Source organism: Sarcophilus harrisii, chromosome 1, assembly GCF_902635505.1.
Source record: "Sarcophilus harrisii chromosome 1, mSarHar1.11, whole genome shotgun sequence".
NCBI lineage: Eukaryota > Metazoa > Chordata > Mammalia > Dasyuromorphia > Dasyuridae > Sarcophilus > Sarcophilus harrisii.
This window is the reverse complement of record NC_045426.1, coordinates 202,029,757-202,053,565: the sequence shown is the minus strand read 5'-3', so window position 1 is coordinate 202,053,565 and position 23,809 is coordinate 202,029,757. Positions and strand designations below refer to the sequence as shown.

The following is a 23,809-nucleotide window of genomic DNA, read 5'->3' as shown; positions in this document are numbered from 1 at the left end:
GTGATATACTTAATGACTTTGAGATTCCTTTCAACTCTAAATCTATGATCCTACAATCCTGTTCATTCTTTATAAGCAGCTAGTACCAATAAAACTTGATAATAAATAAAAATAAAAATAAAATAAAAATCTCTCTGTTGAGGTTAATTTGAAATTTTGTGCCTTAGAAAAATATTTCTTTGTGGATTAGTGACTATTTTTCATGGGATTGAGAAATGCTTTAGTCAAAAAATTTAGTAAAATAGGATCAGCTTTGTAAAGTGGGATGCTTTACAGATTTTTATCATCTATTCTGCCTTTTTCCACATACATATGAGAACATGTGGGATATTAGAAAAGTAGAAAAGGCAGCTTTAAAAGTCTTCTTGTAATGTGGAGCATCTAAGTGTAGGGAGCAGGGTTGGCTCCATAGACTTTATTCCATACTGTTATTTAAAAGTGAGTTTCTAAACTATGTTCTGTTAATAAATAGTCCAAGCGTGACACTGGGAAGGAAGAGATATAACAAAATTATATCAGTTAATTGTTTAATTTAAAACCTATGGTTTTCTGCAGTAATTTCAGTGAACGTTTGTCTGACTTTATGCTGTGCTTTGATTATTCTAACATGTCTTATTAGAAAATGGAAAAATAGACTAGGGCAGTTGGATGAGGTAAGACACTATAGAGGTTGACTTTTTTCACACCTAGGAGAAGAAAGCTGGTGCTGTCCTAGCACTGTGATATTTTAGTTCTGAATCCCACCTAGTGGCTAATATTGTATATTTTGCCTAATTTACCAATGTTTTAAAAAGATTTTAATTGTAACTTTTTTTCAATAGGAGTGAAACCTAGATCAGGCTGGGCTATTGATCCATTTGGACATTCACCAACAATGACATATCTGCTGAAACGCACTGGATTTTCCAACATGCTTATCCAGAGAATTCATTATGCAATTAAAAAACACTTTGCAGCCACAAAGTCACTAGAATTTTATTGGAGACAAAATTGGGGTATGTATAGGTATCAAAAATAAAAAGCACCTGACAAAGTAAAGGTACTTGTGATGAGGGTTTGAATAACACTCCTCAAATTTCAAGTCTTTTTTTTTTTTTTAATTTAATTTTTATTTAGAGGGTTAAAAGCAACTATCAAAAATCAGTGTTCATAGAATATGCACATGTGACCACATTTGTTGACAACACTTGATGCTGTAATTTTGGAAACATTTTAAAAATCAGTTTTAGACTTGGGATAGTAAGGTGGCAATGCTTTCTATGCAAATAGATCATATGTAAATAAAAGATGATAATACATTGCAAACAAATTTTCAGAGTGATACACTATTTAAGTTGGTTGGTACTTGTTTTGAACCATTTTCATTAAATACTTATTGCCTTTATATTTCTTGGAATATATGGCCTTTTGAAATTATGTTTGTGATTTACTTGCTAGGCGCATCTACATCAAGCTTATCATCCTAGATCCAAAGCAATTTGTAATTCTACAAGTTTTTCCTTTGCTGCTCTACTAACAGGTCTTACCAATAATAAGCTATACATACTTTTCTGAGAGAATTATTTATTTGGAATCTATCTGCTGCTCTCTAGTCTCTTTCAGACACCTCTAACTAGATGGCCCAAAAACATCTTAAACTCACTATGTGCAAAGTAGAATTTAATATCTTTTCCCTCTATGCCCTCCCCCCAACCCCTTCTACCCTCCTGGTAATACAGAGAGCAATACCCTCCCAGACCTTCAGGCTCACAACTGAAGAGCCATCCTGTGCTCCTCAATTATCACTATATCCCTCCTCCTCCCCTTAACCAGGCTGCTGAGAAGGCCTCGCTATTTCACCTTGATACAACTTGTCTTCTTTGACAAAGCCACCACTCTAAGCCCTTAGCACCTCACACCTTGATTATTTTATTATTCTGCTAGTTGGTCTGCCTGCCTCAATTCTTTATCTTCTAATCCTCCCTCCTCAGCAAGCAAAATGATTTTCCTACAGTACAGGTCTGACAACATCACCTGCCTTTCCTCCTCCCTCCACTTAAATTCCAGTGATTTCCTCTCATGTCCAATATCAAATTAAAATCCTTTGTTCAAAACTCTTCCCAATCAACTGCATTCCCACTCTGCCAATATTTTTACACTTTTTTCCCTGCCGTGTACTCTTTGATTCAGTGACACTGGCCTCCTTGCTTTTATACAAACAAGTTCCTTTATCATTTAGTTCTGGTATTTTTTTTCTGGCTGTCCCCCATGTCTAGAATACCCTCCCTCCTCATCTTTGCCTACTGCCTTCCCCAACTTCTTTTTATGTCCCAACTAAAATCTCTACAGGAATCTTTTCTTGATTCTTCTTAATTCTTGTGCCTTTCTTCTGCTAATAATTTCTTCATTTCTATCTATTTGCTTGTTGTTTCCTCTATTAGGTTGTGGACTCTTTGAGGACTGGGACAGTCCTCACCCCTTTGTGTCTATTGATTAGCACGATAACTAGCACTTAGTAGTCACTTAGTCAATATTTACTGATTATATTTATGAAATCAGTTCCATCATTCTCCCAGGCACCCCCTCATATGATTAAATAAAAATTTTAGAGAATTTTGGAGTAAAGTTGTTAATAATATTCATTGTTATATTCTTAATTTTAGATTTGGGATCTAGTACAGATATATTTTGCCATATGATGCCATTTTATAGTTATGATATCCCTCATACTTGTGGGCCTGATCCTAAAATATGTTGCCAGTTTGATTTTAAACGACTTCCTGGAGGTAGAATCAGCTGTCCCTGGAGAGTCCCTCCAGAAGCAATACATCAAGGAAATGTCAATCACAGGTACTGTTAAATTTTGCTAATGTCTGCATTCTTTTCCTTTCATAAAATGTTTGCTGCACAATAAGTATTCAGTTAATATCTTGTTAAGATATTAATGAAAATAGATAAAACAGCTCTTTATACTATGGTTTCAGATATATAACCATTAGGTCCACTATGGAGAGCGAACAGCACTATGCTGTCGATCTCTTTATTCTTGTCCTCTTCATTGGCTTCTCTTATATATGAATCACTGTATGTACTTTTGTATTTTTTCTTAGTTCTTGACAAAAATGGTATATTATATTGTCACTAAAATGCATTTAATTGTATTTGAAAGTGTTAATTACTTAATTATTAATGTGTTTAAAAATGATCCCAGTGACCTTGAAGAGTGCTTCAATAGACAGTTTGAAGCTATTAGAGTTTAATATTAACTTAAACTGCTTAAGCTTAGTTCTAGTAACTTTAAACTTACTAAGACTTGGGGTACCTTGTATATTGTACAATTCTTTAAACTGTGTTTTCTGAGTTGGAGGAAAATTTTAATGTTTACATTTAATCCAACATTGTATGAGTAATTGATGTTATTATTATAAAAAAATTGATTGTCAGTAATGAATCTCATTATAATTAAATGTATAATATTCAGTTCCTTTTCATTTTATTGCTTTTTAGATTGTTGAATCATTGAGAATAAGATTTATCTTGTTTCTATATTTCAGCTTTCATTATCTGGTTCAGTCCTTTGCACGTTAGGCTCTTATAATTGGTTGTTGTTGTTATAAGCAAAACTTGCAAATAATTATGTATAAGTAAATTATATATAGGATAGATAGGAAATAATCAACAGAGAGGAGAGATTATAAGAAAGATTTGTGAAAGATTTGCTTTAGAAGTTTTAATTTGATCTTGAAGGAAGTCAGGAAAAGGAAATGAGGAAGGAGAACATTCCATACATGAATGATAACCACTGAGAATGTCCAATCAGGAGGAGCTGGAATATTTTATGGAAAGAACAGCAAGGAGGCCATTATCAGTGAATTGGGGACAGAGGAGACAGAGAAATGGAGAGAGAGAAAGAGAGAGGAAAAAAAATGAAGAGAGACATGGAGAAAGGGAGAGAGCAAGAGAGGGAAATATGATTATGAAGGTTTTGAATTATGAACAAAGGACTTTATATTTGATCTTGGAAATGATAACTATTGGAGTTTATTAAGTAAAGGAGTGATATGTTGGATCTGTACTTTATAAAAGACCAACCAGCAGAGACTGTTGGAATATTTCAGATGTGAGATGACAAGGGCCTGCATCAGATCAGAATGATGCCAGTATTAAAGGAGAGAAGAAAGCATGTTATATATTGCAAAGGTAAAATCAGCAGGCCTTGGCAATAGGTTGTATGTAGGGGGAGTGAGGGATAGTGGAGTGTCCAGTATCCCTAGGTTTCAAGCCTGAGGGACTATAGGAAAAGGATGTTGTCCTCTGCAGTAATAGGGAAGGGAGTAGAAGGGGTAGAATTCAGGAGGAAGGATAATAAATGTTCTAGAATAGGTACATTTGAGAGCTGAGATGGTAACTAAATCCATGGGAGCTGATGAGATCACCAAGTAAAGATTTCTAGAAGGAGAAAAGAAGATGGCACAGGACCATGGAGAACCGGAACAGGATAGCCCTGGACACACATGGTTATTGGGTATGACAGGGATGCAGATATAGCAAAAGAGACTGGGGGTTGGGGTGGGGTTAGATTGATAGGAGGATAGCCAGAAGCAAGAAAAATGTCTGAAAGGCAGAAAATTAAGGTCAAGAAAATGATCAATAATGTCAAAGGATGAGAGAATTGAGGAAAGGCCATAGAACTTGGAAATTAAGGGATCTTTGGTAATGTTGAATAAAGAGCAGTCTGGGCTGAATGATAGGGTTAGAAGCCAGACTCTAGAGCAGTGGTATCAGACTTACATAGAAATGGGGTCTGCTAATCCATATATAAAGATCTCTGTGGGTAGTAGCTCGGTGGTACAGTGGATAGAGCACCAGCCCTGAAGTCAGGAAGACCTGAGTTCAAACCCGGCCCCAGACACTTAACACGTCCTATCTGTGTGACCCTGGGCAAGTCACTTAACCCCAATTGCCTCAGCAAAAAAACAAACAAAAAACTCTGAGGCTCACCTGGTGACTTTTATAATGTAATATTTGTGTTTCATTGTATTTTTATTTTGCTGTTAAATATTATTCCAATTAAATTTTAACCTTAGTTGTGACCTATGTGACACCTCTGCAGTAGAAGTACATATCTGCTATTTCAGTAGGTAGCTTAGAGGCATTGAGCTGAGTTTAGGGATAAAACTCTCTGCTCTGAAAGAGTTTACAATTTAATGAGGAAAGACAACATTAAAAAAAAAACTTTAAGCAGAAAATTGGGAGAGGAGAGATAGGACAAATAAAAGTAACGGGGTTTGATGAGGCAGTCCAAAGGAGTGCCCCTATTTGAGATATGAAAAGATGGGTGATCTGGACTCCATCCTTAAATAGAGGTTCTCAGAGATGTGGAGGGACAGGAATAATTAGGTAATTTGGCCATGAATTTGTACATTTTTTTGAGTTTGCCAGCAAGGGTGGTTCTTCTAAGGAGGTCCAATAAAATCACATTGTTCAGTGAGAGAGCAGTGCTTTTGTAGGATTGGAGAGTAATAGAAATAGGATAAAAGTTGATTGGTAAGGTCCTTGTTGCTGATGCTTGCTACTGATCTGGTGAAATAATCCTTTTTTTTTTTTAAACCAGTTTTAGAATTAGGGATTTCTGTATAACATGATGTGGAGGTCTAAGCTGTTTCTCAAATGGGTTTTACTACAGGATACTGCAGCATATCCTGTTTTGGGGTTTTGCATTGCAACTACTAATGGGAGAGTACATATTATTGTTTTACAGTTGTGTCCAACTTTTTGTTGACCCATTTGGAGTTTTCTTGGCTGAGACACTGGAGTGGTTTATCATTTCCTTCTCCTGCTCACAATCCTGCAAACCAAAGCAAGCAGGATTAAATGGTTTGCTCAGAGTCACACAGCTAATAGTGTCTGAGATCATATCTGAACTCAGTCCAGTGCTCTATCCACTGCGCCAAGCTGCCCTATATAGACATACATGTGTAAATAAGATGGAAGTGATTCAAAATGGAGTGGTTCTGGATCTACAAAGGAGAGGTCTTTGCCCTCCATTCTGAAGGAGCTTCAGGGAAAGAGGTCCTCAAGAAATGTGAATTTCAGGGCTGAAATGATCTTGTAGAATAAGAAATTTCCTTTTTGCAGGTTAGACTTTGGTCGCTTGTTTTACCCTTTTCTTGCCAAATGAAACAAACTCCCATTTGACTTTGTGACTACCATCTTATTGTACATTTGACCTCACCTGATCTTTAGTATTCTTTGGGAAGAGTGCCTCTATCCACACACAGTGTTGAACATTCTCATATCTAATCATATCCTTCATATCCCAATCATTCCAAAACCTATAGATCCTTATATAAAACTCCATTTTTGCTGCCTCCCTTGCCATAGCATCTAATTTCTTATTATCTTCCTCAATCTTGCCATTTCCACATTTCAACTAAACGTCACGCAGCCCTTTCATGGTGCCCTGTGGAGTTTTCTGTAGGTGATAAGCTTCCCTTCATCCTAAAGTCTTTTCTTTTTTCATTCTATCTACAGTTAATACTGAAATCTATCTTTCCCCCCTCCCCCCACTCCCAAAATGACACATCCTCTTTGGCCACTCTTTCTTCTACTGGCTGATACTTCACTCATTCTCCTTGGTTAATTAATTGAAGCAAGGAAGTTGTTATATTCCTTCTAGGTTTGTCTACCTTTATCTCTCAGTAATATCCCCTTTGAGGTTCGTGCAGTTCATATTTATTATACAATCCAAATTGTAGTGGCTGTTATCTATAGACTCAGTTATTCCTCTTGTTTTTTCTATGGGTTTACTATATGATTAACACTTTCTCTCCTCCTCAAACTTTTGTCCTAATGCTAAGGGACTTCAACATATATACTGACTCCCTCAAATAACCTAAGGATTCACTTCCTCAAACTACTTACTTCCCATGTCCTATTCTTTCATCCTCCCTTCGCCATACATAAAGGTGGTCCATATCTTTGATGCCTATTAATGTATTGTTCAAGAATTCTCAGATCCCCCTATCCCACAATCTGTTGGCTTTTCACTTCTCCTTCTAGGCCTTGCCTTACACAATCCTTTTCTTTTTTGTGCCATGATCCCTCTCTCAAGCCATCTTCCCAATACTTTCTGCTCTCTCTTGTTTTCCTCATCTTTACCACTTTATGTATCAATACAGCTTAGCATTGCACTCTTAAATTGCTGTCCCCATATCATATTTTGCCCAGATGATGAAGTGGTAACTGATCAGATCTTTGATCCATATGAGAAGTTCTTGTACTTGAAAGTCCAAAGCTTAAACTTTGGTTAAACTTGACAGTTTCAGTACCAAAACAGCAAATTTTCATGGGAGAAATCATACAGTGGGAAATGTTAATGGTGTGGCAGAAGAGAGTAAATGAAATGGAAGAAATGGTCTTAGGATGGAGAGGTTAAGAACCTCGTCATACTCAAGAAAAGAGAATATATAGGGTATTATTAAACACTTTCTTAATGTTTTTCCTTATTTCTTTATTAAGGAAATATAATTTCCTTAATGAAAATAAGGAGATATTATGATGGAAGATATCCATGGATGCCATTGGATACTCCTTCTCAAGGTTTCTCTTAAGAACTTTAGAATTGACTGTATAACATTGGAGAGTCTGGCACAGGACTGCCCTGCATGTCATGCCCTCATCAGAGAAGGTGCTGTGCTGTAGGGACAAAGCAGAATTGGATAGCTCAGAAGAAACACAAGACACATAAAATAAGAGTCCATCCTGAATATTTATAGAGACTATTTGTGTCTAACTTGTGGGCAGAGCATTCCAAACTCTATTGATCTGATCAGTCACAGTCAGACTCATTTTAACTTGACTCTTAAACATAGTGGTGCCATTTTTATCCTTTTCGAGAACAAAGGACAACATTCTAGTGATACTCCCTTTACTGAAACTTCAAGAGAGAGGGACATGAAGAGGCTTGGGAAAGGGAAGGTCCGTCTGTCCATCCACCCATCCATCCATCAATCTATCCTATCTATCTATCCACACCCACACCATGCCTAGTTTGTAGCAGTAATGAGACTGTTCTCAGGATAGGAAATAGGATTAGTCTTTTTGTACCAGCATATAAGCTAGTTCCTGTCACATGAAAGAATGATTAAAACTTATAGTAAGTGATTACTATGTATAATGCATTGTGCCAAACATGTAGAAAAGTAAGACTGCTTTCAAGGAGCTTACAACCTAATGAGGGAGCCCACGTATGGAAGTTTTCAACTGTTATTCATGAATTTATGTATTAATATTTCTAAGTATGAAGCACAATCAAGAATAAAAGGTCCTGCTAAAATAAATTAAACAAAAAAAAATTTTTAAATACACTTATGGTAAAGATATAAAAATGGAATAACCCCAAAAGAGGATGCAGGAGAATAGTAGAGGGCATTCACATTTGGTATCTTGACAAAGAATGTTTAGACTACAAGTGAGAAAATAAAAATCAGAATCAAAGTTAATAGAAAAAGAAGCAGAACAAATTAAGTGATTTTTTTTTTTTTTCAAGAGCACCAAATGAGAATGTTAAGAGATTAGAGGGAAGAATCACTGAAAGAAACAGTTTTGAATCCTATGTTTCTCTATATGGGCAGGGAGGTGACATATAAAATTAACCATGTCAATAAATTAATAGGATTTAAAATAGGACAGGTAAATGTGAACAGTTGAAGGGAGAAGATCCATGAGAAATGACTAACATTAAAGTAGTAGAAGCAAAATTATTTTCAGGGATAGAGTGCTCACTTAAAAGAAAGGAATAAAAGTCAGTACCAAAGTCACAGATGTAGGAAAATACAAGCCTAATAATCATAATCTTAAATGTGAATAGATTAAACATCTGAATAAAATGAAATTCAATATCAGAATGGATAAGGACAGTTTGCATTATATAAGAAAGACATCAGAAAATATATATCTGTGAAAAATGAAAATAAAAGTCTGGAAAAAATTACTGTTAGGTGATTCCATAAATTTATAGTTGTCATTAGGCAAGCAAAAACAATATTATATTAAGGGATAATTAGTGAAAGTACATTGTACTTAAAGATAACAGGTGAAAATAATTATTAAGCAATTATACTAAGTAGTATAGTATCTAATAAAATAAGAATAACTGAACAGCAAAAAGACATCATTTAGTATTTTTAATATATATCTATTCTTAGAGCTAATTTAACTTAAAAAAAAAAAAACATTTGAAGAAAATGATGGAGAGCTTAGATAATTAAAACCTGTGGTATATCCTTGAATGTAATAGCAGCAAGGTAATGTAATGGATAGAGTGATAGGTCTGGAGTCAGGTAGCCTCATTCACCTGAGTTCAGATCTACTCTCAGGCACTAGGCAAATCACTTAATCCTGCTTAGTTTCTTTATTTGTGAAATGAGCTAGAAAAGGAAATAACACATCTCTCTAGTATCTTTGCCAAGAAAACCCCCACTAGGTCACAAAGAGTCAGACATGATTGAAATGACTGAACATCATAACAAAATGTAAGTCTTTGCCTGACATATCTTCATGTTGGATGTAAAGAGCTTATAAATTTTCAAAAGTGAAGATTCAAATCTTATCCTTTGTAAGGTATAAGGTAATAAAAATAGTGATGTAGGGAACCCAAGCAAAAGATACAGATGAATACAGTATTGATATTTTGAATAATGAGCCGAAGTCAGAGGGCAATGCTTTCCAGGAATGAGAAGATAGCAAGTTAAAGGTATAGAAATTGGAGATGGAGTGTCATGGGTGAGGAACAGCAAGGTCAGTTTGGCTTTATTGGAGAGAGACAGATAGAGTGACGAGTGCATGTGTGGGTGTGTGGGTGTCTGTGTTTGTGAAGATAAGTAATATATAATAATGTTGGAACTAAGTTTTGAAAGACTTTACATGCCACATAGCCAAATTTTTATTTGATCTTAGAAGTAATTTGGCCATTATAGTCAGTGGTAGTAGAAAGAAAAATGATCATACTTGAGGTTGAAGGAACATCACATACATTTACAATTAAAAAAAAAAATCTTACAAGAAATAATGAAAAAGTGGGAATGAAAGGTGAATAGCAGTTATACAACTTAAATTACATTATAAATCAGTAATTATCTGAACTATTTGTTGCTAATTTTTAAAAAAGTAGAAAAGTACGTCAGTAAAACAATCTAGATAAAGAAACTGAAACATACAGTAAATCCAGTATTCATTAAACCCAAGAACATTGCATACTTTTAGAGGATTTTACTTGTTGCTAAGAATTGCTTGGAAAACTGTAAGACAAACTAGCAAAAAAAAAAAAAAGTTTTAAAATTGTCTGTCCTTTTGTCAAAATGATTATTCATTCTAAATATTAAGTCACATAATATTTATAAAAAAACAACAACAACAGGAGATATCTTTCACAAATGGGATTATTGAATCTGGACAAAACAAATTAGAAATGTATGTCTAAACAAAATCAATGCTGATAGGATAAAAAGAAGCTTTCAATTACAAAAAAAAAATCTTTGCATTTCATGTCTCTGATATTTGGTATGAATAAGGAATTACAATAAATATTTAAGACAAAGTTCTATTCTTTAATAGACTATGCGCAAACAGTTCTCCAAAAAGTGTGAAAGCTATTATACTAATTACTTCAAATCACTAATAATAAGAAAAAGGCTAGTTAAAAGAACTTGCTGGAATTATTGCATTCACAGAAAATTGGTTACCTATGCCAAAAATATGAATAGTTAACATTATAGGTATTTAAAAACAACAAGCACATTAATACCTTTTTTTGGTAGAACTGTAATTGGAGATCTGTTCTCAAAGCAATTTGGAATTATATTTTAAAAGGTACTACTTTCCCCACCCAGAAGTTCCCCTACTAATGAGAGAGAGAAAGAGAGAGAGAGAGAGAGAGAGAGAGAGAGAGAGAGAGAGAGAGAGTGTGTGTGTGTGTGTGTATACATCTCCAAAGAGGAGAAAAACAGAAACTTAAGGTCTTATCCATACCAAAAAAAGTATATTGTAGAAATTTTTATGCTAATATAAAAATGGAAACAAAATAGGACTGAATAATCAAACTATAGTTCACAAATGTAATGGAATGTTACTATATCATAAGAAACAACAGGTGTGAGAAATTCAGAGAAACATGAGAAAACTTACTAGGAACCAGTTAATAATGAAATAAGAACCAGAGGAGCAATATATACAATTTCTACAAATTCAAAGTTCAAAGGACAATAAAAACAAAATGAATTTTTTTAAATACTTTTTTTACTCTGGAATAGAGCAGAGAAAAACTTAACCCCCATCTTTTCTTAGAGACATAGGGGACTATGGACATTGATTGTTTAATATGTTTATAATTACTGATGAATAGGATGGTTTTGTTAAACTGCATTTTCTTTTAAAGTTCTTTTTTTTTCCCTCAAGGACTGGAGAGTTTAGAGATATGGAGAGGAAAGGAGAGATATATTTGGAAATGAACATGAAATAAAAGTGCATCAGTTAGATAAACAATTTAAAATAATCAATTTTTTTTTACAGCAAATTTATTTATATTGGAATTTCATTTCATTTATTATTACTATTTTTATCTCATACATATATAAAGACATACAGCATTTTTCATTATTTATAACTTTTTTTCTTTTTGGTCAAAGGACTTTTACCCCCCTTCTAAATTTTATTAAACTGATTTTGTTTTTAAAGGGCATGGATGTTGTTAGACCAATACAGAAAGAAGTCAAAACTTTACCGTACTAAAGTACTCTTGGCTCCTCTAGGAGATGATTTCCGTTATACTGAAAGCTCAGAATGGGATCAGCAGTACCAGAATTATCAGAGAATTTTTGATTATTTGAATTCTCAACCCGAATTACATGTTAAGGTAATTTGAAAATATTTAGATATAAGTAATGTAGTTAAAGTTGAGGTTTCTTAATAAAATTGTTCTAGTTTCTTTGCATTGTGTTTCTCTGTCTTTTAGAATTATAGATTTTATGTAAAACTATATTTTATTGAGATGAAAATCATTTCCTCCAGAATCAAACTATAAAGTCCTCTGTTAGTCATTTAAATTCTTATGTTCTGATCTCTTCCTACTTTTTCAATCTTCTTCAACCTTGCTTTCCTCCATCCCCTCTATGATTCAACTATACAAGTGTTGTCAAATTTAGATAGAAAGGTATCTCCTTGGGTTGCATATTGACTTAGAAAAACAAATTAATATTTTCTGTATTTTATTATATTTTGTTAAACATTTCCAAATTACATTTCAGTCTGGTTCTGGTGAAAGAAACTAATGGTAAAGAAGTCAGCACCTCTAAACTATACTGAGTCAATCTTCTCTGAAGTTTAATTTGCAGATCTCCAGCATAACCCTTTTTTCTCGACTCTGTGGCTTCCTTTTTAGAATACTTTGCCTCCCCACCTCTGTTCCTTAGTTTTTCTCTGGCTTCCTTCAAGACTAGACTTTAAAACGTGAGGCCTCCAGGAGGGCTATGCTTCCCCCTTTCAAATTCCTTTTATCTCCTTCGTATATCTCATATTATCTAATTCTTTATGTATTGTCTCTCCCAGGGTAAAGTACATTCCTTGAGGGTAGGGATTTTAAAAATTTTTTTTGGAAAATTTCTAGTGTTTAGCATTATGCCTGGCACATAGTTAGTAGTCAACTAACTTTATAAGATTTTGAGTCTTGATTTTTTTTTTCCCTTAAAGAATGGAGAATTTATTATCTCTTATTTGATTGAAAATATCAGGACATAATGATTCTAATGCTGTAATTTTCTCTTGATGTTTTTTTTTTTTCCTGTGATTGAATCACAGAAATGATCTATGCTTAGAGAATAAATCTAGTATATATCCTGTAAATTAAAGGCTATTAAATAAAAAAAAAAAAAAAAAAAAAAAGAGAGAGAATAAATCTATCAATGCCACTCTCAGGTGATCAGAAATGAGAGGAGGAAAATGTTTACAATTCAATATTATGTTGAGGATGTTGTCATTGATATGATTGCTTTACACACATTCATTCACAATTGTAAATATTGAGAACTTGACTTTTTTCTTTTTTTAACCAAGAGAACCAAAATAAAATAATTTGAAATTATACGCATTTTATTTAAGGAATTAATATATCAAGTGCCTTAGATATTTGTTTAGATCTCAGAGCACTAAGAATTAATAGAAAAATTTATTTTGTCTTTATTTGTATTTTTAATGTATTATATGGGCTTTTTATTTTAAATTTTAATTTAGTTGGCATTTATTAAGCACCTGCTATATGCCACTTACTATGTTTTCTGTGGTTTATTATACTTTGCTAAACGTTTCCAGATTACATTTCAGTCTGATTCTGGCTGAAAGAAACTAATGGTAAAGAGGTTAGCACCTCTGAACTATACTGAACTATATTGAATATTTTTTAATATTATTGATATTTTTTTAAAAAATTAAAAAAAAAAAAGCAAAATGAGTGTTTTCTCAAAGATATCTCAAAGGTAATTCTAGAGATTAAACGACTTTGTATTTGCTAATATCATTCCATGATAGTAGTAACTAGGCTTATACATTCTGTCTAGTCTAATGATTGTAGCATAAATATTACGTATCAAATGTTTTTGGTGACATTACTTAATGCTCAGTATTTATTAAGCTTAGCACCTTTCTTATGGTTGCCTTGTGCTCCTTCTTACTAAAATCTGCATATGCCATATGTTTTTCCACTCAGAAATGACTTGTTTTATTAAAGCAATACTGAGTGACTAGGCAGTATTTGTTTCTCAAGAGGTTTTTGATTTGCTTGCATTTATATTTATTGTATTCTTTTACGTTTCAATTGAAAGTTGAGAATTTCAGAGATGGAACTTAATTTTATTTTTGGAGAAAATTAATAAAGAAGTTGTATTTTAGTTTTGCTTTCTGGGGCTTTGTGGTTCAAGCTGTTAACATGCCCAAATATAGAAAATGGATTCAAGAAAAGTGAAACATGATTTTTGTGTCTGTTCCCATGCATGTATACAAAAATTATGAAATCATGACATGAACAACTTATATGTTTACAGTAGGGATTTTGGGGGCAGCTAGGTGGTGCAGTGGACAGAGCACCAGCCCTGAAGTCAGGAGGACCTGAGTTCAAATTTGGCCTCAGATACTTAATACTTCCTATAGGGCTGTGTGACCCTGGGCAAGTCACCTAACCCCAATTGCCTCAGCAAAACCAATAAATGAATGAATAAATAAAGTAAGTAGGGATTTTTAAATCTTGTGTCCATGAACTTATTTTTCCTTAACTTTTTTGGAAAAAATATTTTGGTAACTATTTCAGAACAATCACTCTCTTACAATTTTATATATTTTATTTTATGAATTTAAAATGTATTGTGAGAAGGGGTCTCTGACTTCAGAAAGATTGGGAATCCCTGATTTAAAGAATTCCCACAGAAATATTTTTTACTTTACATATTTTTAATATATTATACAAGACTGCCTAGTGCAAACCTGTATTTTTCTCCTCTTATGTATTAAAGATAAAGTAATCTCCAAATGATTTTCAAAAATTTAATGTTTTAATCATTAATCAGGAACACTTGACTTAATCATATATTTTCAAGTGGATAAATATCACATTTTTTTTGTTGTTTGTATTTTGTAGCCATGCTGCTCTCTCATGGACAAATAATAGAGTTTCTAAACAATATGTTTTTATGATTTGTTGCCCTAGTAGATATTCCTTTCCATTATATTATGATTTTTCATGTTATTGAAGCCTGTTAATCTTAAACTTATAGAATAGTCTTCCTTCTGTTCCAAGTATTACTTATTTCTGTCATCGTTTTGATTTATAAAATCCTGAGTTTTGAGTTTTTCATTTATCCCTTTCAAAAAGCAGTCAAGAACTTAACAGTTTATAAGTTAAGTGTTTTTCACTTTAGCTTCTGCTTTTTTCTCTTTTCACAACAGTTTATACATGCATATGAGATCTGCTTTGGTAATTTCAAATTTGTTGTAAGAAAATAATCATTAATTAGTACTTGCCAAATTTTATTATCATGCCTCTGATCAATCAAAGTATGTGTTGAAACAGTATTTTCACTCCATACACTTGTTTTTTTTCCAAACAGATTCAATTTGGCACTATATCGGATTATTTTGATGCCTTGCATAAAGTAGCTACACAACACACAAAAAATACTAAATCATTATTTCCCGTTTTGAGTGGAGATTTTTTCACCTATGCTGATAGAGATGATCATTATTGGAGTGGATATTTTACGTCAAGACCCTTCTATAAACGAATGGATAGAATAATGGAGTCCTACTTAAGGTAAGAATAATAGTTTCAAAGTACATGTTTTGTAGACTTGGAGCAATAGTTTTATTTATTAAAATTATGTAATATATGAGCTAATTAGAGATCCTGAGTTTTATTCTTGGATTCTTTTCTTTCTTCCTTGCCCCACATCATACTGATTGTGTGTCAGCTAAAATAGTATTTATTAATACTTTATTTATATGGAGACCATTTGTCCAGTAACCACAGCTGACCTGTGATGATCACAGAACCTTGTAGTAACCACATTCATGTGAAAAGCTTTATATTAAAGAGATGACACTTTAGGAGATGCTCTCAGATTCCAGTGAAGTCCTTTTAAATTGAGAGAGAACAGAAATGAGAAGAGCTCTCCCAAAAAACAAAAGGAAAGGTGAAAAAATCTGCGGTACCATTTTTTGATGAGGCATTGGTTTTGCTGGAATTCATGATAATCCTTGTTAAAAATTTATAATCAAGGAAAAATTAAATATGTGTTATATCCTTTTAAATACTTGTTAAATACAACCTTATATATTTTTCCAAATTATGGTATTAGTATTATATCTTTTATAACATTTTAAAATTTAACATTATTAAAAATTTAAGAATTTTTTTTCTTTTTGGCATATGGGTTTAAGTGCTACAAAAGCTGTGAATGTTACATGGTTAAGATGAAGAAACCTTTGTTACTATCATTTTCTGTGAAAAATCTTTTCAACAAATTTAAAAATCATTGTTAATTTCTGAATATCATTGTTTTTCTTACCTTTGATTTTGTGGAGTTTGGAGAGTACTTGGGACTTGAATTCTTTCTGCCAATTTAGATCTTCAGCTAATCCAAAACTTAATATTTATAGTCATAAGATTTAGAAGGAAACTTAAAAGTTGTCCCTTTAAACAAAAGGGAACTTAAACACTCTTACTTTACAAATGGAGGCATAGGTGTACCAGAGGTTAAGTAATTTTATCAGTTGGAAATAGGGATATTTGTAAGAGAAAATCATTTCTGCTTTTAGACCCATTGAGTTGAGATGTTTATGGGATACATAATTTGTTTTTAGTTTAAATATTCAAATACCAAGTGGTGATAAAGGATTTGAACTCAGGATGATTTATAGCTATGACAGCTGAACATTGGGATTAAACCTATGATAATAGCTTGAGAGGCAGGCGCACATGCGTGTGCTTGTACGTCTACACACACACACACACACACACAAAACAATGAGAAAAGATATGAAAAGAGTTACCAAAAGAAAGCATTATGATCTATCTACCAGTATGGGACATGATATAAATTATGCTCCATGTTTCTGCTGTTCCAGATTTGGAACCATGTAATGGATCATTTAGAACTTGAGTATTCAGATAATTAACATATTTAATAAAAATATATTAAAATACCTCCAAGTAGAACAGTTCTTAGTGTGTCTAAAAAGCAATTCAGTAAGATAAAAGCAGATTAAAAACTTCTGGTCAGGAAGTTACAAGCAATTGGTAAAATAGTTTCCTGGATTCTTAGAAGCTCTCTGCCAAAGTTCTAAAAACACTTTAATATTTTTTTTTTGCCCAAAAGAACCATAGCTGTCTCAGTTCAATCCACCTTAAAAACATATCTAACTATTCTGCTTTAGGCCAACACTGCATTTTTCTTGTGCACAACACCTTGGTTAGTATTGTGGAAGTGTGCGGTTAATTCACTATTTCCCTGGTGTCCTGGCACATAGTCAGCAAACAAGACTGAAAGGGAATATTTAGACAAAGTAAGAGAAAAACCAGCTGAGAATATAGCTACAAAAATCCAGAGAGGAGAGAATTTTCAGGAGAAGAGGATGATCAACAGTGTCAAATGGAGCAGAAAATCAGGAAGGATAAGGCTGAGGAAGGATCATAGTATCTGGCATTTAAGAAAGGATGGTAATTTTGGAAAAAACAATTTCATTGGAGTGTTAAAAATCAAAAGCTAAATTACAGAGAGTTGGAGTGTGTTGAAGTGTATGACAGAGAAATTCGAGACAGACAAAAACAATTTTGGGGGTTCTTTAAGTGAAAAAGGGAGCACATGTGTGTAATACATATATGTGTTCTTCTTGAGAGGATATTTTAGCCTAATATTTTTTACAAATCAGGAGACTGAAACTTACTAATGGATTGGAAGAACTGGAAGTTTAGAGAGGGATGATTGAAGAGGAAGACTCTGGCAAAGATGAGAAAGGTTAGGACCAAAGTCACATTTATCATAGTTAGCCTTGGCAAGAAGGACTACTTCATCAGAAATTGTAATAAAAAGGGGGAGCACAAGGCATATAGCTTCAGTTTTCTCAGTAAGAGATGTGAGTCCCAGTTGAGTTTGTGAAGGTTATGAGAAGAGAACTGAAGGTTTAGAACAGCCTCTATTGGGAGTGAGATAATAGGGAACTAATCAGAGGAGTGAAAGGATTAGCTTATTGCAAAGAGTGCCCCATTGAGATTAGGTGCTATCAATTTTAGTGGATCTACAATACCAATTTTATTCAGCAGCATGAAATAGATGTTGAAGAGATGACTGGTGAGAGTTATGTAAGGTTCTGATTTGACCAGGGCTAAGGATCTGGAGATTTGATCATCCAACAAAATGTAGAGTTGAATTCAGTTTGACTAAGACTTTGCCCAATCAGGTAAGAAATAAGGCAGAGAATGGGCTCTTTTACCTAGTCACTAATCTGGGAGGGAAAGACCCTGGGAGTTTCTAGATACAACAGAAATAATTGCTGTTTACATTTACTTTGAGTCATTTTGGACCCAAACTATGGCTCCAAGTGGGGCTTGACCTGGGACTTATTGTAGGCGGGTCAGGTCTCCCACTCAGAATTACCTCCAGCCTTGATTAGATCTATGTCTTGCCACTGGACCCAGATACAGGAAAAAGTGAGTCTGTGACTGTAGAGCCCTCCTTTATTTGAATGAAGTTCATTTGCTTCTCATGGCATCACTCCCTGATATCTTGGGTCCTCTTCAAGAACCAAGGAGAAGGAAGTGAACTAAATAATTAACTCTAGGTTTGAGAAGGGAGGAAGTGGAAAAGTCAAAACAAGGGTAAGTAACTTGATAAAATACTAAGGAATGGAGGGATTAGATGTCATTATGAGGGTAAACCTAGGGACAGATGGAGTAAGATATGAATGTATGGTTTAGATGGGAGGAATAACAGCTTGCATTTCTATAGGTGTTAAGGTTTACAGAGTACTTTACAAATGTTTTCTTATTTTATCTTCACCGGGAAGGTAGGTGTTTTTAAGAGGGTTGGTAAATATCTAGGGCAGGATCTGAAATCTGTTCCCTCCTCATTCCAGATCTGGGGCTCTAGCCACTTTTCTTTAAATTATTTTGTTTAATTACTATCTCTCTCCTTTAATCCCCATCTCTGGTCAGTTGGCCAGTACCATCAGTTCTGCATGTAGAATAATTTTTCATATTATCTCATTTCTCTACTCGAACTGCCACTACTTTAGTTTAGATTTTAATCACCTGTCACTTGAAATATTGTGATAGTTCCTTCCAAATGGTCTCCAGTCCTTTAATTCATTTCTAATATAGCTGGAAGGTTAATTTTCTTAATTTGCTTTGACAATTCATAAATTTAACCATGTTAGTACCTCACTCAAAAATACTCATTGATCTTAGGGTAAAATCCTCCTTATCTTGGCATTTAAGGAGTTTCACAGTCTCTGATTCCACCCTGTCTTTCTAGCCTTATTTCACATATATATTATATATTCCAGCCAGACTGCCTACTTGATATTTTATTTTTGGTGAAGAATGGGGATGAACTAGAGCCTGAGGGAGCTGGCTATGGAGGAGAACAAATTGCCTGAGACTATTGAAGTAATAATAGGCACCATGTGAAATGATAATTTGGAGTAGAAATATGAAATAAAATTGGGAGAGCATAGTGATTCATAACCTACAACAACCATGACACAGGTTACAGAGGTTTGCCATTTATTACATGAAATTTAAGCAACCATGACTAAGCAAGGTATAATCAGATGATTTAAGCAATTTGCTTTGGGGAGAGAATGATTTTTAAAGACTCAGGAGAGGGGGAGGAGCCATGGAGGCAGAATCTAGAGAGGAAGAGGAAGAACCAGGAAGGATTTTGGAGGTCCAAAGATATGCCAGTCCAGGCTGCCTCTGAGGTTGCAGACTGATGGATAGATTAACAATGGTCTCTTGCTTTACATTATTCTATACTAACAAGACAATCTGGGAAAACTAACTTGATTATAATTGATAATAGAAAGAGGATGAACTTGTATTAGCAATTCCTGAGAAGCTGGTTTAGATGGAGTTCACAATCTGGTATTTAGAGTTCTCATCACTGAGAAGAGTGGTTAAAAAAAAAGGTGGTAACAGCTACAAGCGTTGTAATGCTAGAGAAACTGAGGCAAGATAGAGATTAGAGAGTTTTTAATGTTTTATTTGAAAGGGAGAGATTTACTGGGACCAAATGTTTCCATGATTTGGACCCAGGGCTGAATGAGACTATCATCTCCAAGAATCCAGCATCCAGCAGCTAATGGATGTCTCCCATGAAATATATATACATACGTGGTTCCAAGTGACTGACCAAGTAGACTGAGGCAGGGATGGAGTCAGAGCACTGAGGTCAGGAATGGAGTATCAGTCCGGCTCTGACAAGGTGGGGGGAGGCACTAGACATTTTGATAATTTGGAATAAAGAAGAAAAATGACAGAAGGTGGGGAGGCACTGGGCATTCTGATAAGTAGGGAAGGTCTGGGGTCATGATGTCTAAGAAAGAAGGTCTTTCTCCTTGTCTGGATCATGATGATTAGGAGGGGGGATGTTGCAGCCAGGCAGAACAATTCAGGGAAATTGAGGTAGAACAATTCAGGAAAACTGAGGTAGAGTTATCAAAGAAAACTGGCACAACAGAAAGACCCAAGGTGCAGTGGGCACTATGGCACAATGGGAGGCAAACATTATTACCAAAAAGTTGGGCATAATTGATCACAATGAAGATTTTTTTTAAAAAGAATATTTTGAATTCTTTTGACTCTTACCTTCTAGATAGTGAAGTTGCCAAAATTTTGCCTACTTCTTTTCTGATAATGGAATTTAAGTGATTTTTAGATTTTTAATTTTGTGGGAGGGATGGGTCAACTTTTCTTTTAGAAATATTAAAATTATCCCTTTTAATTAACCTTTTCCCCATTCTTGACTCGTCTGAAAAGTTGATTATGTTGTAAAATGTTGCTAAAATAGACATTTAAAAAATAATGAAGTAAAGGGTGCTTTTTTTAAAAAATTTTTTTGTTGAGGCAAGTGGGGTATAGTGACTTGCCCAGGTTCACACAGCTAGGAAATGTTAAGTGTCTGAGGTCAAATTTGAACTCAGGTCCTCCTGACTTCAGGGTTGGTGCTCTATCCTCTGCACCACCTAGTTTCCCCTAAAGGCTATTTTTTGTTAGGAAGAAGAGAGCTACCTGTACCTTAAATACACTTAACTCCTTTTCACCTGCTGTGAAATCATCTTTTTAAAATTCCCATTTTCTATGCTTCTATGAATCACTACAACTAAAAATCATGTAGCTTTTAAATTTTCTTATTGCATTTTTTCTTGGATGTCCTCTTTATCTTACACATACTACCTTAAATCATTCTTTTTTTTCTTAGAATATAAATTCTTTTGAGAGATAGACCACTATCTTTTATATGTTAAAAACCCAGTGCCTAGCCCAGTCCCTTGAGCTTGGAAAATCATAGTATTTGTGTTTCATGAATATTCTCCATTTGTTTTCATTGTTGTTCCTTTTAGTAATTTTATATGGAGTTGGACATGAGTGAGTACTTTGTATTGATCTATCTTTAAGGGTAAGAGTGGATAGATTTCCAAGTTATTTGAAACCAAATCATCAAAAATCACACTAAACCTTTTTCCCTTCCCTTTCATAGCTATTTTTAGGTAATCTGGTTGCTTTCTCACACTTGCTTGCTGCTAAGTGGTGATTTTTTCTTCCTGGTAATATATGAAATAAAATTAGTAGTAATTAATGATAGAAGTATTTCTTGCATCAGTGAATAGAAGTTTAATTTTCCCACTATGTGCATAGCCAGTGGAAATGTAAAACCAAAGACAAGACAGTTCCTGTTCTCAGGTTATTTAGTTTCTTCTTCTTTTTTTTTTTTTTTTTTTTTTGAAATACACAAAGTATATATTAATAAATAATTTGGGGTAGGAGAAAGCGTCAGTAACCAGAGGAATGTGAGAACCAAAGAAACTTATTGTGCCTGTGTTGAGCTTTGAAAGAAGATAAGGAATGTATTTACATATATAACATCCAAAAAAAGTTTTTTCATGTAACTGGGAAAATTAAAATTAAAAAAAAAAATGTTTAATTCCAGATTCTCTCTTTCCCTCTAGATTCTCTCCCACCTATTGAGATGGCAAGCAAAGTGATATCAAATCCAATGCAACACATTTCTATGTTAGACATGTTGCCAAAAAAGGAAGACGAACTAAAGAGAAAAAATACACACACACACACACATACCGCTTCTCTGGGAGTAGGGACTGGGATTCTGCATCACAGGTTTTTTCATGCAGCTGTCTTTCCAACTAGTTCTGGGTGTCTCTAAATTTTCAGTACCTCCTAGGTTGTGTGAGCCTGGGAAAGTTATATTCACTGTTCCTCTGCTCTTTATATATGAAAGGCCCAATTGTTTTGTAGTTACACGTGCTAAGCATTTCTCTTTCCTGGAACCAAGGCTCATCCTCCCCTTGTGATCAAAATTTTTACTCTTTTCCTTGAAGCTGACCCAGAACTGAGTATGGGCATTGGAGTTGCAGAATAACTCTCTATTGAGTGTTCAGTGCTGGTAGAGGGGGCTCTTGTGATCTTTTTGACCGGTTTTCCAAACACTTGACCATCTCTGGGCCAAGTTACTGCCTTTGCTGCTGTTAGTGCAACTACCTTCAAGGGGAACAGCTGGTATTGCTGCGCATCACACAGATCTCTTCCTCTTAACTTTCTAAATATCTCCCTGTGATCTTTCCTTCCTTCCTTCCCTTCTTCCCTCCTTTATTTATTCATTTATCTGTTTATCTATCTATCTGTGCCACTTTTGCATTTTCTTATAGGAATTACTTTAGTTTTTTAGAAGGTACATTGGGAGAGCTTGGCTGGTATGCTCTACTTTACCATCTTGGCTCTACCTCACCTGAATGTCTTTTAAGCATGTTTAAGGAGTTTAAAAAAAAAACTCTTGAGATCCTGAGGGTGATAGCTATTTCTGAGATTGTAAAGATTGTAAACTACTAATAGAGGGTGTTAGGAAATAATGTGGAATTATGAATTAAGAAAGTATATGAAAGCTAGATGGTAAATGGCTAAAAAATTCTGACACGAGGATTTTATTTTTGAGACCTTAGGGAACTGCTGAAGAATTATGAGCAAGGGACTGAAATGGTCAGGCCCCTTTCTTTTCTTAAGCTTCATTCTTCTGTCTCCCTCTCCTTTTCCTTCTGTTTTAAAGGTGGGGAGTTTAGAATGAGATTTCCCAATATAAATTTGCAGCAACCAGATGGTAAATCAAAGGTAGAGCCCAGGAGAGGAATTTTATCTCAACATATAGATTTGAATATAATCTACATAGAGATGATAATTGAATCTATTATAGTACATGAAATCATCAAGGGAGAAAGATACAGAGAAAAGACTTAAATCAGCAGGAATCCCATGTGTCATCAAGTTAGTATATTGAAGAATTAATTTGCTAGCATTGATTTTTTTTTTCTTCTAGTGAAGTCATAGAATTATAGAATTTAGAGCTGAAGGGAACTTGTAGAGCTTAATTTAGCCCCTTCATTTATATAGATAGGGAAATTATGGTCTAGAGAGAGAAAAGTGATTTGTTCAAGGAATTATAAGTCATTAATACCAAGGCAGAATTTGAAACTAGAACTTCTGATTTTAAATCCAGTGACTTCCACTATACCTCAGTGTTTTATTTCACAAATCTTTGCAAAATACAAATATTGCATATGATTTCATAATATGCTTTGTGTTGATATTTTTGTACTATTAGGACTGCCGAGATTCTTTACTCTTTTGCACGATTACAAGCTCAGAAATTTAAGAAGACAAGTTTGTTCCCTTCAGCATCATATTACCAGTTATTAACAGAAGCTAGAAGGAATCTTGGCCTTTTCCAACATCATGATGCCATTACAGGAACTGCTAAAGATTGGGTGGTTGTGGATTATGGCACGAGGTAATGTAGTTTTTAAAGCTTACATTTTCTTTTTTTATATAGATTTTAAGATTAATTTTAATTTATGTGTTTTGATTTTAATAACAGTTTTATTAATATAAATATGTGTGTATATTTTTCACATATATATTATGTGTGTATGTATGTTGCAGTGACAATATTGCCACAAATGGTGGTAGTGTGTGCAAAGCCTTTTTAATGAAACATAGTGA

The 23,809-nt window shown here is 34.1% G+C and overlaps 1 protein-coding gene across 1 annotated transcript in view; it reads left to right on the top strand.

Moving 5' to 3' along the window:
- Positions 1-23,809, top strand: part of MAN2A1 (mannosidase alpha class 2A member 1) — a 164,038-nt gene that overhangs the window by 65,832 nt on the left and 74,397 nt on the right. Inside the window, exons 6-10 of the mRNA XM_031968631.1 lie at positions 822-995; positions 2,643-2,829; positions 11,716-11,893; positions 15,132-15,334; positions 23,412-23,597. Coding sequence (XP_031824491.1) covers positions 822-995; positions 2,643-2,829; positions 11,716-11,893; positions 15,132-15,334; positions 23,412-23,597 — 928 coding nt within the window. The remainder of the gene's footprint in view (positions 1-821; positions 996-2,642; positions 2,830-11,715; positions 11,894-15,131; positions 15,335-23,411; positions 23,598-23,809) is intronic.